This window comes from Chiloscyllium punctatum, chromosome 37 (genome assembly GCF_047496795.1).
Source record: "Chiloscyllium punctatum isolate Juve2018m chromosome 37, sChiPun1.3, whole genome shotgun sequence".
Lineage (NCBI taxonomy): Eukaryota > Metazoa > Chordata > Chondrichthyes > Orectolobiformes > Hemiscylliidae > Chiloscyllium > Chiloscyllium punctatum.
In genome coordinates, this window is record NC_092775.1 from 5,137,491 (window position 1) to 5,156,177 (window position 18,687).

General features: G+C 45.2%; 1 protein-coding gene across 1 annotated transcript in view; it reads right to left on the bottom strand.

Annotated features, from left to right (window-relative positions):
* rims4 (regulating synaptic membrane exocytosis 4) overlaps nt 1–18,687 on the bottom strand; it is a 123,711-nt gene that overhangs the window by 46,134 nt on the left and 58,890 nt on the right. Inside the window, exon 2 of the mRNA XM_072556151.1 lies at nt 17,323–17,464. Coding sequence (XP_072412252.1) covers nt 17,323–17,464 — 142 coding nt within the window. The remainder of the gene's footprint in view (nt 1–17,322; nt 17,465–18,687) is intronic.

Here is an 18,687-nt window from a genome sequence, read left to right on the forward strand (position 1 = left end):
ACGGATGTAGGTTTCCTCGTCGAGCTCAGTGAGCAAACCTACATCCAGAACCTCAACCTGACTTACAAATCTTTCAAAACTCGCTAAGACTAATAATTCTAGTCTAACGTGTTAATTGTAAGTTTAAGAGACCAGTCAAGCAATTTTCTTATCACACGGGATTGCATGAGAATAGAAACACCCCTTTCTCGCAGAACCGGCTTTATATGGGAAAGGTCCTCAAATGAGGCTTTGTGAGTAGAACTTAGGAATATTAAGGAGACAGCTACTTTGCTGGGAGTGTATTGTAGACCCCCAAAGACTCAGCAGGTAATAGAGGGGCAAATATGTAGTCTGTCACGTGGGGGAGTCCTAGATGCTGCCCATGTCCTAGATGACGATGGGTACAGGAAGTGTTCCCAGCTGTAGAAGCTGGAGATCCAGATCTCGGAGCATGAGCGGTGGTTGGAGATGCTGCAGCACATCAGCGAGGCTGGGAGTTACCTGGATAACATGGATGGAGAGGTGGTCACATCACAGCTCAACAGACCAGAAGAAAGAAGGGAATGTGTACCACCAAACAGTCCAAAAGGAATAGGCAGAAAGTGCAGGAGTCACTTGGGGTCCCACTCAAAACTGGTATTCCATTTTGGAAGCTGATAAGGGTGGACTCTGTGGAGTGCAGACAGAGGCAAGCTTCTGGCACCACTGGTGGTGTGACTGTGGGGCTGCAGGGTGGGGTGGGTGGTGAAGGGGACGAAGAAGAGACAAAGAGCAGTAATATGGCAATTTTTAATCCAGGGAGAAAACAGACATTTCTGCAGCTGAAGACGTGACTCCAGGATGTTGTGTTGCCCTCCCTGACGCCAAGATGAGGGATGTCACTGAACAGCTACAGGGCATCCTGAAAGGGGAAGGTGATAAGTTAGAGGTCATGGTACATGGTGGTACCAATGATATGGGCAAAGTGAGGAATGAGGTTTTTCATCAAGAATGGAGAGAGCTAGGCAGTAGGTTAAAAAGCAGGACCTGAATTGACTACTCCCAGTGCCACCATGCTTGCAAGTTTAGAAACAGCAAAATAGTGTGTGGTTCTAGAGTCGGTGCAAGAGGGAGGGTTGTAGATTCCTGGATCACTGGGACCATTTTTGACGAAAGTGGGACATGTACACATAGGACTGTCTGCACCCAGATCACTGGGGCCAACATCCTTGCAGGTAGGTTTACTGGTGCTGTTGGGAGGATTTTAAACTAGTCTGGCAGGGGGAGGGGACTCAGAATATCAATTAAACAGAGTCACATCTTGTTACGGGGCGAAATTGAGGACTGCAGATGCTGGAGATCAGAGTCAAGATTAGAGTGGTGCTGGAAAAGCACAACAGATCAGGTAGCATCTGAGGAGCAGGAAAATTGACTTTTTGGGCAAAAGCCCTTCATCAGGAATGAGGCGGGGAACCTCCAGGGTGGAGAGATAAATGGGAGGGGAGTGGGGCTGAGGAGAAGATGGCTAAGAGAGCAATAGGTGGATGGAGGTGGGGATGAAGGTGATAGGTCAGAGAGGAGAATGGAGCAGATAAGATTGACAGGAAGGACAGGTCATGAGGATGGTGCTACCTAATTTTGACTCACATCATGATACAGCAAACAATGCAAGTCACGGTGAGTTCAGCTGTGTTGAGTGTCAAGAGAGTGAGACAAGGCTGGATGGTTGTTAGTTTAAGGCTGGGAGTGTAATAGGTAAGACTGAGTTATTGGTGTGAATTGGCGCATGGGAGTATGATATTGTTGCCAGCATAGAAACATAATTGAGGGAAGGGCTGGACAGGTAATTCATCATTCCAAGCTGTAGGATCTAAAGGAGTGTGTAAAAAGAGTGATGGTGTAGCGCTTTTCCAGCAACACATTTTTCAGCTCTGATCTCCAGCATCTGCAGTCCTCACTTTCTCCTATTAATTAAGAAGTCAATTACTGCAATGAGAGATTATACTGGTCATTCTGCTATAATGCATGTTGCGTTAATGCAAATTCACTATAACATCTTAGATTAGATTAGATTAGATTAGATTACTTACAGTGTGGAAACAGGCCCTTCGGCCCAACAAGTCCACACCGCCCCGCCGAAGCGTAACCCACCCATACCCCTACATCTACATCTACATCTACCCCTTACCTCACACTACGGGCAATTTAGCATGGCCAATTCACCTGACCTGCACATCTTTGGAGTGTGGGAGGAAACCGGAGCACCCGGAGGAAACCCACGCAGACACGGGGAGAACGTGCAAACTCCACACAGTCAGTCGCCTGAGGCGGGAATTGAACCCGGGTCTCAGGCGCTGTGAGGCAGCAGTGCTAACCACTGTGCCACCGTGCCGCCCAACAAATTGGGAAACACTGCTTTTAAAATGTGAAATTTTAAAGCGTGTGTTGGTTATAATGTGATTCTTGCCTCATTAGTTTAAATGGTGTTGCTATTACGCGATTTTCTTATCTCACGGGATTGCTTGAGAATGGAAACACCTCTTTATAGCAGAACTAACTTAATATTGGAAGGGTCCTCAAATTAAGGGGACAGCTATTTTGCTGGGAGTATATTGTAGACCCCCCCCCACCCCTCCCGAAAGACTCAGCAGGAAATAGAGGAGCAATTGACAGAGGTGTGTAAGAGTAATAATCAGGTTATTATACCAAGGGACTTCAATTTCCCAATATAAATTGGGATAGTCTTAGTGTGAAGAGCGGCCGGATTTCTTGAAATGTATCCAGACAGTTTTTTGTATCAATATATAAAAGGTGAAAATGTGTTGCTGGAAAAGCGCAGCAGGTCAGGCAGCATCCAAGGAACAGGAGAATCGACGTTTCGGGCATAAGCCCTGAAGAAGGGCTCATGCCCGAAACGTCGATTCTCCTGCTCCTTGGATACTGCCTGACCTGCTGCGCTTTTCCAGCAACACATTTTCAGCTCTGATCTCCAGCATCTGTAGTTCTCACTTTCTCCTCAATATATAAAAGGCCCAACAAGAGACAGTGCAGTGCTGGGCCTAGTTCTGGAGAAAAGTGGGATACATGTTCGATGTGGCATTGGGGGAATATTTTAGCAATAGTGACCACAACACAGTACAGTTCAAATTTGTTCTGGACAAGGAAAAAAGGATGGCCGGCAAAAGATGCCCTTGGATTGGGGGGAAGGCAGTTTTTATTAAAATAAAACAGGATCTGGCCATAGCAGACTGGGAACTGCTCCTTGTGGGTAGGTCGACAGTGGAGCAATGGGGGCATTCAAAAGGGAGATGGGGAGAGTACAGCCCCAACATGTACCCTTTAGAGGGAGAGCGTGATGCATGATGATATTTCAAGTATTTTGTAAAGGTTGTAGGTTTTCCTGCCTCCACTGCCTGCCCAGCCAGTGCATTCCAGATTCCCACCAGTTGCTGAGTTAAGAAGGTATATGGGACATTTACTTTCATCAGTCATGGCATAGAGTGTAAGAGCAAGGAGCAATATTGAAGTTGTACAGAGCATTGATTAGTCCATAGCTGGCATAATGCATGCACCTCACTACTGGAAGGATGTGATAGCACTAGAGAGGATACAGAGGTGGTTCACCAGGATATTGTCTGGGTTGGAGTAATTGAGTTATAGGAAAGACTAGACAGGCTTGGATTGCCTTCTTTAGAGAAGAGAAGACTGAGAGGATACATGATTGAGCTGTATCTGGTTATAAGGGGAATGATCAGGATGAATAGAGGGCAGCTGTTCCCCTTGGTTGAGGGGTCAATCTCAACAGGGCATAGTTTTAGGGTTAGGGGCAGGAGATTCAGGGGGGGATTTGGGAAAAAAAAATTTTGACTCAGCAGCTGGTGGGAATCTGGAATGCACTGGCTGGGCAGGTAGTGGAGGTAGGAAAACCTACAACCTTTACAAAATACTTGAAATATCATCATGTTCAAGGATATGGGACAAGTGCAGGAAATTGGGATTAGTGGTGGTTATGCTAGTACAGACTTGATAGGCCAAAGGGCCTATTCTATGTTGTATAAATCTGTGACTCTACTGGACACATAGGACCTTGGAAATCAATCTATTGACCAAAACACAGGGAACAACTCGAGATTTCAAAACAGTGACACACTTTTGTTAGATCAGGGTAATGAAGGTTATGGAACTGAGTTGATTAAATGCAGTAAAGATAATGATCAGCTGTGATCTCATGTTGAAACAGGCTCAATGGCCTAAATAGTCTTGGTCAGTCCCCATCAGACACACATGATTTTAGTGTTCCTCCATTCTGAATCTTTCTTTATTCCACTGTGAATTTCTTTAAAAACCAAGGATCGTGGAAGGGATTGCTGTACCTTTTCAAATCAAGTAATTGGCTTGTATTTTAAACATAATTTAGGCTGTGCTTTGTTCAAGCAGTGAGGGAGGTTTAGTTGCTGATATACTAGAACCAGGAGGAATGGGCAAAGTGAGATTGACCCGACAAGTAGTTGATTGGTCTGTGCAGTGATGTCTAGTTGTTAATGACCAAGTCTTTCTGCCCGCCAACAGCGGTATGATTAGTTCCCAGGTAGCTGAAGAGCTTGCGGGTGTGAATGATATAGCCAGAAGCCTTCTCCTCCAAAGGGATGAAGTGTTCTTCTCTCTCTACAATAAGATATATGGAAAGCCAATTTACTTTCCCTCAGCAGTTGCTGTAAGCTGTGGCCTTTAATAAGAAGTCAGACTTTATCAGTATGAACCAGTCGCTCTGTGCCTAATGCAAGCCGGTGAAAACACTTCAAGAAGAAAGAAACGAATGAACAGCAAGTTCCAACAAGCCGAATAGATTATTTTGGCGAAACCTGAAGACAGGAGCCATTGAACTGCCTTTCCAGTCTTTCCCTCCACCCAGAACACTTCTCTCGGAGTATGTAACACAACAATATGGCACTTCCTGAAAACAAAAAAAAATGCTGGAAATCACAATGGGTCAGAGTTCAGTACAAATTCCAGCATCTGCAGTAATTTGCTCCTAAAATGTGGTGCTCCCTCAGCGCTGACCCTCTGACTTTGTGAGACTCCTCAGTGCTGATCGTCATCAGTGCATCACTCCCTCAATGGTGACCCACTGATTCTACAGCCCTCCATCTTTATGGACCCTCTGACAGTGTGGCACTCCCCAGTCCTGACCTTCTGACAGTTCAGCACTCCCTCAATTTGGCTATCCTTCAGTACTGACTCTCCAATGGCATGGCGCTCCCTCATACTTTGGAACAAGGTGAGTAAAACATTATCCAGGAGTAGGTCTCACTAGGGAAAGGAAATATCATGGACCTATAACTGCCAATTCCTCTGCATTCGGTCAATGAACCAGTTGTGTCTGGTATCATTCCTGTCTGTGGGGATTACTGAACAGCTTTCTCTGTATAAATCAGTCCAAGCTGGGTCAGATGCAGGGATGGAGTGAACCAATAATAACTTGAGTTACTTATGTTGTATCTTAATTCAGCCTTAAATATTTGCTCCAGTTTGCAGACTAATATCCCTTGTGTGCAATTTGAAACCAATCTCTGATTGGAGTGAGCCAAGTCACACTGTCAATAAGCCCCAGACACACGTTATACTTGCTCACTGCTGATCACATGATTGTCATAAATTATCAGGGGTGAAATCAGTCTTACAAGGCAGCATGAGACAGTGAGAACACATTAACATATTGTACACTGCACATGTCAGTATTTTATTGGCATTAATGGACTATGGGAGCATAGGAGCAGGAGGCCATTCAGCCCCTCAAACCTTGTCCATCCTAATAGATCACAGCTAATCATCCACCCCTATGCTGCATTCCTACACTATTCCCTTCCCCTTTGGCATCATTAGTGTCTAGAGACCTTTTAATCTCTGAAACATATCTCTCAATGACTGAGTTTCTACAGATATCCAGGCTCAAAGATTCACTGTCTTCAAGAGGATTTGAGCGAAGGACCAAGGAAGTCATACTGCACATCACAAAGGGGCAGACATCAGCCATTCAGCCCATCAATGTTGCTACCAATCAATGAAATCATTATCAATCTCATTGTCTTCAACTCCATTTCATTCCTCTCCTCATAACCCTTGATCTCCGTACTGATTAAAAATCAAACTCAGCTTTGAATATTCTGAATGAACCAGCCTCAAAAGCCCTCTGTGACAAAGAATTCCACAGATTTGCACCTTGCTCTGCATCTCTGTTTTAAATGGACACCCTTCACTCTGAAATTTTACCCTCTGCTCATAGACTCTCCCACAGTATTGACTCAGTGTTCTTGTTTTTGGAGACAGTGTACAGTCATGGCAGCACAGGCGGTGGAATGTTCCTCCTGCAGGATGTTTGAGGTAGGGGTGACCACCGATACTCCTGCCGACTTCGTGTGCAGGAAATGCAGTCAGATCCTGATCCTCACCGAACGAGTTAGGGAACTGGAACTGGAACTGGATGAGCTGAGGATTATTAGAGAGGCTGAGAGGGTGATCGATAGAAGCTACAGGGACATAGTTACGCCAGAGAACAGAGGTAGCTGGGTAACAGTTAGAGGTGGGAAGGGGAAGAAACAGGCAGTGCAGGGTTCCCCTGTAGTCGTTCCCCTAAAAAATAAGTATGCAGCTTTGGAAACTGTTGGGGGGGACAGCCTTGCAGGTGTAAGCTGCAGTGAAGGGGTCTGTGGCTCTGAGATTCAGAAGGGAAAGGGGGAGAAGAAGAGAGCGCTAGTTATAGGGGACTCTCTAGTTAGAGGGACGGACAGGCGGTTCTGTGGACATGGGCGAGACTCTCAGATGGTTTGTTGCCTCCCGGGTGCTAGGGTCCGAGACGTCTCGGACCGTGTCTTCAGAATCCTTAAGGGGGAGGGTGTGCAGCCAGAAGTCGTGGTACACATTGGCACCAACGACATAGGTAGGAAGAGGGGCGGGGAGGTCATTCAAGAGCTCAAGGAGTTAGGCTGGAAGCTAAAAGCTAGGACAGACAGAGTCGTCATCTCTGGGTTGTTGCCGGTGCCACGTGACAGAGAGGCAAAGAATAGGGAGAGAGTGCAGTTGAACACGTGGCTGCAAGGATGGTGTAGGAGGGAGGGCTTCAGATATTTGGACAATTGGACTGCATTCTGGGGAAGGTGGGACCTGTATAAACAGGACGGGTTGCACCTGAACCAGAAGGGCACCAATATCCTGGGGGGTAGGTTTGCTAGCACTCTTCGGGGGGGTTTAAACTAATTTGGCAGGGGGATGGGATCCGGACTTGTAGTCCAGCAAGTAAGCTAGCTGTGTGTCAGGATGTCCAAGACTGTAGGGAGGCTGTGGAGAAGGTAGCACTGACAGGGACTACTTACGGACACAGAGATGGGCTCAAGTGCGTATACTTCAATGCAAGGAGTATCAGAAATAAGGTGGGTGAACTTAAGGCATGGATCGGTACCTGGGACTACGATGTTGTAGCCATCACGGAAACATGGATAGATGAGGGACAGGAATGGCTGTTGGAGGTTCCTGGTTACAGATGTTTCAGTAAGATTAGGGAGGGTGGTAAAAAAGGAGGGGGGGTGGCATTGCTAATTAGAAATGGTATAACGGCTGCAGAAAGGAAGTTTGAGGGAGATCTGCCTCTGGAGGTAGTATGGGCTGAAGTCAGAAATAGGAAAGGTGCAGTCACCTTGTTGGGTGTTTATTATAGGCCCCCCAATAGCAGCAAAGATGTGGAGAAACAGATTGGGAAACAGATTTTGGAAAGGTGCAGAAGCCACAGGGTCGTAGTCATGGGCGACTTCAACTTCCCAAATATTGATTGGAAGCTCTTTAGATCAAGTAGATTGGATGGGGCGGTGTTTGTGCAGTGTGTCCAGGAAGCTTTTCTAACGCAGTACGTAGATTGTCCAACCAGAGGGGAGGCCATATTGGATTTGGTACTCGGTAACGAACCGGGACAAGTGGTGGGCTTGTTAGTGGGTGAACATTTTGGTGATGGCGACCACAATTCTGTCACTTTCACCTTGGTTATGGAGAGGGATAGGTGCACACAACAAGGAAGTTTTTACAATTGGGGGAAGGGAAATTACGATGCTGTAAGACAGGATTTGAGGAGCATACGTTGGGAGCATAGGCTGTCAGGGAAGGATGTGGTGGAAATGTGGGACTTTTTCAAGGAGCAGATACGACGTGTCCTTGATATGTATGTACCGATCAGGCAGGAAAGAAATGGTCGTGTGAGGGAGCCTTGGTTGACGAGGGAGGTTGAATGTCTAGTAAAGAGGAAGAAGGAGGCTTACATAAGGTTGAGGAAACAAGGTTCAGACAGAGCAGTGGAGGGATACAGGATAGCCAGAAGGGACCTGAAGAAAGGGATTAGGAGAGCTAAGAGAGGGCATGAAAAATCCCTGGCGGATAGGATCAAGGATAACCCCAAGGCATTCTATGCGTATGTGAGAAACCTGAGAATGACGAGAACGAGGGTAGGTCCGATCAAGGACAGTGGTGGGAGACTGTGTATTGAGTCGGAAGAGATAGGAGAGGTCTTGAACAAGTACTTCTCTTCAGTATTTACGAACGAGAGGGACTGTATTGTTGAAGAGGAGAGTGTGAAACGGACTGATAAGCTAGAAGAGATATCTGTTAGGAAGGAAGATGTGTTGGACATTTTGAACAACTTGAGGATAGACAAGTCCCCCGGGCCTGACGGGATATATCCTAGGATTATGTGGGAAGCAAGAGAGGAAATTGCAGTACCGTTGGCAATGATCTTCTCGTCTTCACTGGCAACGGGGGTGGTACCAGGGGACTGGAGAGTAGCGAATGTTGTGCCCCTGTTCAAAAAAGGGAATAGGGATAACCCCGGGAATTACAGGCCAGTTAGTCTTACTTCTGTGGTAGGCAAAGTAATGGAAAGGGTACTGAGGGATAGGATTTACGAGTATCTGGAACGGCACTGCTTGATTAGGGACAGCCAGCACGGATTTGTGAAGGGTAGGTCTTGCCTTACAAGTCTTATTGAATTCTTCGAGGAGGTGACCAAGCATGTGGATGAGGGTAGAGCAGTGGATGTAGTGTACATGGATTTTAGTAAGGCATTTGATAAGGTTCCCCATGGTAGGCTTATGCGGAAAGTCAGGAGGCATGGGATAGAGGGAAATTTGGCCAATTGGATAGAAAACTGGCTAACCGGTCGAAGTCAGAGAGTGGTGGTAGATGGTAAATATTCAGCATGGAGTCCAGTTACAAGTGGAGTTCCGCAGGGATCAGTTCTGGGCCCTCTGCTGTTTGTAATTTTTATTAATGACTTAGATGAGGGAGTCGAAGGGTGGGTCAGTAAATTTGCAGATGATACAAAGATAGGTGGAGTTGTGGACAGTGAGGAGGGCTGTTGTCGGCTGCAGAGGGACTTAGATATGATGCAGAGCTGGGCTGAGGAGTGGCAGATGGAGTTCAACCCTGCCAAGTGTGAGGTTGTCCATTTTGGAAGAACAAATAAGAATGCGGAATACAGGGTTAATGGTAGGGTTCTTGGTCAGGTGGAGGAACAGAGGGATCTTGGGGTCTATGTACATAGATCTTTGAAGGTTGCCACTCAGGTGGATAGAGTTTGTAAGAAGGCCTATGGAGTATTATCGTTCATTAGCAGAGGGATTGAATTCAAGAGTCGTGAGGTGATGTTGCAGCTGTACAGGACTTTGGTTAGGCCACATTTGGAGTACTGTGTGCAGTTCTGGTCGCCTCACTTTAGGAAAGATGTGGAAGCTTTGGAGAGGGTGCAGAGAAGATTTACCAGGATGTTGCCTGGAATGGAGAGTAGGTCATACGAGGATAGGTTGAGAGTTCTCGGCCTTTTCTCGTTGGAACGGCGAAGGATGAGGGGTGACTTGATAGAGGTTTATAAGATGATCAGAGGAATAGATAGAGTAGACAGTCAGAAACTTTTTCCCCGGGTACAACAGAGTGTTACAAGGGGACATAAATTTAAGGTGAAGGGTGGAAGGTATAGGGGAGATGTCAGGGGTGGGTTCTTCACCCAGAGAGTGGTGGGGGCATGGAATGCGCTGCCCGTGGGAGTGGTAGAGTCAGATTCATTGGCGACCTTTAAGCGGCATTTGGATAGGTACATGGATGGGTGCTTAATCTAGGATAGAAGTTCGGCACAACATCGTGGGCCGAAGGGCCTGTTCTGTGCTGTATTGTTCTATGTTCTATGTTCTAAGGGGAAACCACCTCCCTGTGTCTATCCTGTCAAGTCACCTAAGAATTTTTTATATTTCAGTAAGGTTAACTCTCATTCTTCTCAACTCCAACGGGTATAAGACCAACCAAATTGACCTCAAGAGAAAATATCTCCAAATCCAGAAACCTCTCTGGACTGCCTCCAATGTCAGCATGTCCTTCCTTACATAAGTGTTGTGGGAGAAGCAAAACTGTTCACAGTATTGCAGTGTGGCCTGTGAGTGTCTTGTTTGGTTTTAGCAAAACCTCCTTACATTTAAATTTCATTCTCTTTGAAGTGAAAGCCGTCACTGTTACCTGTAGAACTTAGATGCTAGGTTTTTTTTTGCTTCATGAACAAGATCCACCAAATCCCTCTAGCCCAAAGTATTCTGCAGTCTTACTCCATTTAAATAATATTCAACTCCTTTATTCTTTCTGTCAAAGTGCATAACCTTACATTTGACCATATTGTATTCCATAAGACCAGAAGATCATTACACATAGGAGCAGAATTAAGCCATTGAGCCCATCAAATCTGTTTTGCCATTTGATCATGACTGATAATTTTCTCAATCCCATTGTCCTACCTTCTCCCTAATGCTGTGCCTTCAGGTCCCTGTCTCCCCTACTGATGGAAATACCTTCTCCATGTCCACTCTACCCTGGCCTCTCAGTATTCTGTAAGTTTCAATCAGATCCCTCTCATCCTTCTAATTTCTATCAAGTATAGACCCAGAGTCCTCAACTGCTCCTCCTATGATGAACTCTTCATCCCCAGGATCATTCTTGTAAACATCCTCTTGACCTCCTCCAATGTTAGCACATCCATCCTTGGATACAGGACCCTAAACTGCTCACAATATTCTAAACACTATCTGAACATAGCTTTCTATAGCCTCAGCAGTACATCTCTGCTCTTATATTCTAGCCCTCTTGAAGCGAATGTTAACATTGCATTTACCTTCCTAACTGCCAATGAACTTGCATATTAACCTTAAGAGAATCCTGAGCTAAGATTCCCAAGTCCCTTTGTGTTCCAGAAGCATTCTCCAATTAGAAAATACTATACACCTCTATTCTTCCTACCAAAGTGCATAACCTCACAATTTCTTATATTGTATTCCATCTGCCACTTCTTTGCCCACTGTCCCAGCCTGTCCAAGTCCTTCTGCAGCCTCCCTGCTTCCTCAACACTACCTATCCCTCCACCTATCTTTGTGTCAGCTACAAGCTTAGCGTTCAATGCCTTCAGTTCCTTCATCTAGATCATTAATGTATAATTTACATAATGAACAGCTGTGATCCCAACATGGACCCCTGTGGAACTCCACTAGTCACTAGCTGCCACTCTAAAAAACACCCTATTAGCCCCAGTCACTGCCTTCGAACAGTCAGCCAATCTCCTATCCATGCCTGTACCTTGCCCCAAACATCATGGGCTCTTACCTTATTAAGCAGCTTCCAGTACAGCACCTTGTCAAGGGCCTTCTGAAAATCCAAATAGATCGTGTCCACTGACTGTCCTTTGTCTAACTTGCTTGTTACCTCCTCAAAGAATTCTAACAGATTTGTCAGGCATGACCTCCCCTTGACAATGCTGTGTTATTTTACAAATACTCCACAATGTCATCATAATAATGGGTCTCTAAAATCTTCCCAATGACTGAGGTCAAGCTAACTGGCCTATAGTTTCCTGTCTTCAGCCTCCATCCCTTCTTAAACAGGGGTGACATTAGCCATTTTCCAGTCCTCCGGGACCCTCCTTGACTCTAGTGATTCCTGAAAGATCACCACCAGTGCCTCTACAACCCCTCAGCTATCTCTTTCAGAACTCCGGGGTATGATCCATCCAGTCTGGGTGATTTATCCACCTTCAGACCTTTCAGCTTCCTCAGCACCTTCTCCTCAGTGATGGCCACCACTACACTAACCCCTGTGCCCTGACTGTCTCTTATTTCCAGATTTTATCTTTTCACACTGAATCCCCCACAGTGGCAGTCGAACCCAAGTCCCCAGAATATTACCTGAGCCTCTGCATTAACAGTCCAGCGATAATACCAGTAGGCCATTACCTTCCCTTAGTATCTCCAGCAGAGAGTTTCATTGTGAATATATACACTGCCAGTACTATGATTCAGTGGTGGAGTGAGTATATTTTTGTGGATGTGGTTCAAATCAAGTGGGCTTCATTATCTGAGATGGTGTCAAGCTTCTTGAGTGTTGGAACTGCACCAATCCAGAGAAATGGGGAGTATTCAATCAAACTCCTGACTTGTGTCTTGTAGGTGGCAGAGAGGCTTTGGGGAGTCAGGAAGTGAGTTACTTGCTGTGGGGTTCTTAAATCCTGACCTACTTTTGTCATTGTTAGCAATCACTTACTGTTCAGATTGTCACTCACTGTGGAGAATGTCAATCTAAAAATTCTGTGTCACTAGTCCTGGGTTCTGTGGGGCCTTGTGTAGCTGATGAGCCTGATCCTAGAGCCCCATCTCCTATCCACACATTGGGCAGGTGCATCCAGGAGGCGGGATTGGTCCTTGGCCTCAAGACATTGTCATTCCTACCTCCAGATGCTTTTCTATACTTCCTCTCGATCGCGACTGCTCCCAAAGAATTGGGTGCCTCCATACAGGAATTTCATCAAAGTCAGTTCCTCCTGAATGAGGGTCTCCCACGCATTGACATCTATGTGGCATTTCGTGAGGGAAATCTTCAGGGAATCTTTGAATTTCCTTTGTCCACCCCCCCATTTGAGTACCTTCCTAGAGCTGGGTGCCTAAGGATGAGAGTCTTCGATGACAATGACATCCATACTGATACCAAGATCCTTGTGTATAAGGCAGTCAGTGTTCCGACTCTTTGATATGGCTCTGAAACGGGAACTATGTACAGACACCAGCTCAAGACTCTTGAGAAGAACTTGCAAATTTGTTTGGGAATGATTTTCCACATCAGCTGGGAGGACAGGTTTTCAAAGTTGGTGAGAAGGTTTGTAGCTCGGGCGCTCGTTGTTGTGGTTCTGTTCACCGAGTTGGGAATTTGTGTTGCAGACGTTTCATCCCCTGTCTAGGTGACATCCTCAGTGCTTGGGACAGGTTTTGATTAGTTTCCCTACAGTATGAAATCAGACTGCTCGGCCCAACAAGTTCACACCGACCAAAGAGTACCCACCCAGACCCATTCCCCTACCCTACATTTACCCCTGACTAACGCACCTTACACTTTCGGCAATTTAACATGGCGAATTCACCTGGCCAGCATATCTTTTGGATTGTGGGAGGAAACTTGAGCACCCAGAGGGAACCCACATAGACACGGGGAGAATGTGCAAACTCCACACAGACTGTCATCCAATGCAGGAATTGAACCTGGTGCTGTGAGGCAGCAGTGCTAACCACTGAACCACCGTGCCACTCATAAAGGTGTCCTAACATCAACAACATTGAAGCAGCCAATAGCACCAGCATCAATAGCACCCTGCAGAGGCAGTTACGTGCTTCGGATGCCTGAGTTCTGACCAGCTGTAGTATTTATGCGGCTGCAGTATTTACGTGGCTAGTCCAATTCAGTTTCTAATCAATGGTTACCTCCAGGATGTTGATATTGAGGATTCAGTGATGGTGATGCCATTAAACATGAAGGGGAGGTAAATAAATTCTTTCATGTTGGAAATGGTCATTGCCTGGCACTTGTGTGGTGTGAATGTTACCTGCCAGTTTTCTGTCCTAGCCTTGATATTGTCCATGCCTTGCAATATTTGGACATGGACAGCTTCAGTACATGAGGATTGCTGAACACTGCACAATCATTGGGGAACAGCTGACTTCAGCAATGGAGGGAAGGTCACTGATTGTGAAGCTGAATACTGACGAAAGGCATACACCTGAAACATCGATTCTCCTGCTCCTCGGATGCTGCCTGATCTGCTGTGCTTTTCCAGCACCACACTCTCAACTTAGGCCCCTCGAAGTCAGAGTCAGCCAAATGCAGCCTTGATGACAAGGGCAACAACTCCATTTCACCTCTGGAATTCAGATCTTTTAACAATATTTGGACCAAGACCTGGTGCAGGGATTTGACTCCGGAACCATGAGTCACTGTCTCACAAACTCCTGGAAGCCATTCCAGACTGAGATGAGGAAACACTACTTCACTCAGAGGCTGCGGAATGGATGGCTGTGGAGATTGATCTTTTTAGAAACGTTTAATGGCATCAAGGGGTGTGGAGAGAAAGCAGGAGTATGATGCTGATCTAGAGGATCAGCCATGATCATATTGAATGTTAGAGTAGGCTTAAAGGGCTGAATGGCCTCTTCTGACTCCTAGTTTCTGCGTTTTCTAGATACAAGGGGTCATCCGTGAATGGAACATACACAGCTATATGATTTTAAAGGAATCAAAGATTAAACTAATAATGGTGAGATGGAGAGGGGCACTAAGAGATTTGTGTACCGCATAAAGACAACTCAAATATATAGCTGTTTCTTTGGGAACTTGTGGCTTGGTCTACATTAGGAAGACTAGCCTCTATCTAACAGTGATGCTGATTGAACTCTGGTAGTGTTCTGCACATCTCTTTTATTTACACTCTAACACATTTATACAGCTGGTTAATGCAAAGGTTCTGAAGGGGTTAATGTTCATGTTACTGTAACTCCATCCAGTCTGCTGATGTCCCATCAGTGTGTGGGTGACTACAAGGACTTGTCCTTTAACTTTCAGAGAGAGCAGCTCCTTAATGTCTGAGCCAGCATCCGAACTAAATGTGGTTGGACTTATTGTCATCACGCAATAAACCTTCTTGTTATCTAAGAACTTGTTATCTCTTCTGTTGATACTAGACATTGTATGTTCTTTTTCTTCTAATTGGATAGTTTCCTGATGTCCCTGGTTAATCATGGTTGGTTTATTCCCTTCCTAAAATCTTTCTTCCTCAGTGGGACATTTTGTTGTGAGCCATGAAGTATTTTCTTGAAAGTCTGAGTTGTTCCTCAACCATCTTTTCTGCTAAACTCCTTTTCCAGTTCACTCCATCCAATTTATCCTTCATCCCTATGGAATTAGGAGAAAGTGAGGACTGCAGATGCTGGAGATCAGAGCTTAAAAATATGTTGCTGGAAAAGCGCAGCAGGTCAGGCAGCATCAAAGGAGAAGGAGAATTGACGTTTCGGGCATAAGCCCGAAACGTCGATTCTCCTTCTCCTTTGATGCTGCCTGACCTGCTGCGCTTTTCCAGCAACACATTTTTAATCCCTATGGAATTACCCTTATTTATGTTTAGCACAGCCTTTTCGAACCAGGTTTCTCACACTCAAACTGAATGTTCAATTCTGCACAATATGGTGACTGCTCCTGGGAGAAATCCTTCAGTCTGAGATCATTGGCTAAACTTGCGTTATATAGAGATCCAAGGTAGTCCGATCCTGATTAGATCGATGCAGCACAATGCCCTGGTGAGATCACACATGAAGTACTGAGTCCCTAAGAAAAGACACACTGGCCATAGAGAGTGTGCAACAAGGTTGCTTGGATGGCAGACCTGTCATATAAGGAGAGATTAGATAGACTGAGCCTGATTATTAGAAGATTGAGAAGGGATGGGGTATATTCTGCATTCAGCTCTGGTGTCAATACTTAGGGAAGCCAGACAAAGGAAAGACATTACCTGAGCTTCCATCTCCTCTCTGTTCGCCAATAACCCTTTCAGTGAAATACAGGCAACCAGGCAAGTAACAGAGGGCAAGGCTAGGAAGGAGATGGTATTGGAGTCTGGATGGAGCAATTACCTACATCATCAGTAATAGCCTGAAGATTAACAGTGACCAGAAACTTAGCCAAAGTTCAGAGGAATCCTGCTAGGAACAGGCTAGTAACTCACTGCCTGACTCCCCAAAGTCTGTGCACCATTGACAAAGGAACAAGTCAGGAGTGTGTTGGAATATTCTCCACTTGCCTGGATGGGTGCAGCTTCAACAACACTCAAGAAGCTTGACACTATCCAAGACAAAGCAGCATGTTTAGCGCCATATCCACAAAATTTCAACTTGCACTCATTTCCCAATGATACTCAGCAGCACCAGTGCATACATCTACCAGATGCACTGCAGAAATTCACCCAGAGCGTGGGCAGGATTCGGAATGCACTGCCTCGGAGGACAGTTGAGGCGGGAAGCCTTCACAACCTTTATCAGAACATTCCAGGCTATAGACTGCAAAGTGGGACTGCTGTAGGTAACAGCATACTTTTGGTAGAACAGATTCAATGGGCATAGGGCCTCCTCTGTACTGTATGACTCTACAAATCATCAAAGCTCCTTAGACAATATGTTCCAACCCATGACCACTTCCATCTAGAACAACAAGGGCAGCAGATGCACAGGAACTCCAACCTCTGCAAGATCCCCTCCAAGCCACTCTACATGCTGATGTGGAACAGTATCACTGTTCCTTTAATGTCACTGGCTCCAAATCTTGGAACACCCTTTGGGTGGATGTACCTATGTTCAGAAAACAGTGGTTCAAGAAGGCAACTCAGTGCTACCTTCTCTAGGGCAACTAGGGATGGGCAATAAATCTTGACCTTGCTGAAATGGCCATTTCCCAAAACAAATTTTTTAAAAGTCGCTAGTTTGGATGATCCCTCGCCAATTTTGGGGAAAGTTTGCTGGAGCAGCAAATCGCCTGGCCATTAATTTATGATTTTTGTGGGAATCTGGAAGTTTGTCAACTGATGAACAGTGAAAAACTAGAGCAAGGACAAAGTGAAACATAATTACTACACAAGATTTTATAGTCAAGATTTAGGAAATGGGCCTATCAATTAGACTAACAGATTCCCTTTAGATCTGGTCTGTACATTCTGTTCCAGAAATGCATTGAGAAAGAGGAGTTTGCAAATATTGAGCTGACTGGGATTGAAATGAGTTCCAGGAACACGGGAATCTCCTGCTTGATTTACACTTCATCCAATTCTCTTCTGCACTAATCTCTGTTTCAATCTCCAACCCTCCCACTTTCTTAGGAATGAGAATGCAACATAAAATGCCACATTTGTTAATTCTTCACATTCCCCATTCCTGCCACGTCAGAGCCCTTAGACCCAAGCTGGGCACACCCAAACCTGTCACCACTTACTTCCCTTCAGAGCCATAGCTATTCATGCTTTCTTCAATGGACTCATGGCTGGCTTGACGTACAGTCCTGCTCGGCATCTCCACCGCAAGTCCTGTCTCTGTGCTGCGTTGGATTGCACCTCGTAGTTTACGGCCATCTCCATCTATAAGATACAGTAAGATCCATGTCAGTTAAAGACAATGTACCTGACCACATGATTCTAACATCAGTGAGTGAGATGACCTCAGTTTTGAATGACTTTGCAAAGATAAAGGTCTTTGACACCAAACTAGAGAGATGGGTATCCTAGCGACTACATACCGATATAAATAAAGGAGCTTAAAGATGAAGGACATCATCTTTGTGTTGAACTCCAAGAGATGGGTAAGATATTAAATGAATATTTTGCATCAGTTTTTACTATGGAGAATGAAATGGAGTCTAGAGAATGCAGAGAAATAAATTTTGAAGTTTTAAAAACAGTTTACATTATAGAATGAGGAGGTTCAGGACATGTTAGAAAGCATAAAATCTCTGGGACCTGATCTATTGTATGTTATCAACCAGGCCAGACCTCCTCAAAATATTTCAAGAAAGTAGCCCAGACCCTAACTCGGTTCGGGTGTTTTAAGTAGGTGGAACGTGGATATTCCACGAGGGATGAAGCTCGCCCAATCACTTCGTTTCAAACAAAACAGAATTTATTTACAAGATTGAAACACACAAGAGAACAGAATACTGAATAACTTAACCTATTCAAAAACCCAACAGATTTAATGATGCTGTTCCAAATACTTGCAACAATCCCCATAAACACTCCTTGGCACAAAAGGTAAAATCAAACCCAGGGTCTGACAGGAGAGAAGTCGGAGACAGGGAGGGTCAGCATGGTCCTGCTTCTCTCGGGTCCAGCAGCTTCACAACTGACTGCCTGCTTTCAGTGAACAGCCAGACCAAACCAAACCAGAGAAAAGCTGAGCTGGGAGAACTGGCTGCTCCCCTTTCATTGTGCAAGTGTTTCTTTTTTGAAACTTAAAAGCCTTTTGCCTGAGGCAGTACCTGTTAGCCATAATCAAGTTGGTCTTAAAACCCTTCAAATGTAGACTTTTTCAGAATCGCTGCTTTTATGACACCTTTGGGAAACAAACCAAAGACAACATAACTTTACTAAAGGAGCAGCTTCGTCAGAAGTACCCCAGAATGTGTGGGAAGTAAGGGAGGAAATTATGAGACCTCTTACAGAAATATCTGCATCATCTATAACTAGGGGTGAGGTGCCTGATGACTGGAAGGTGGCTAATGTTGTACATTTGTTTAAGAAAAGGTGTAAGGAGAAAGCAGGTCACCTTGGTTGTGGCTAAATTGTTGGAGATGATTATAAAAGAT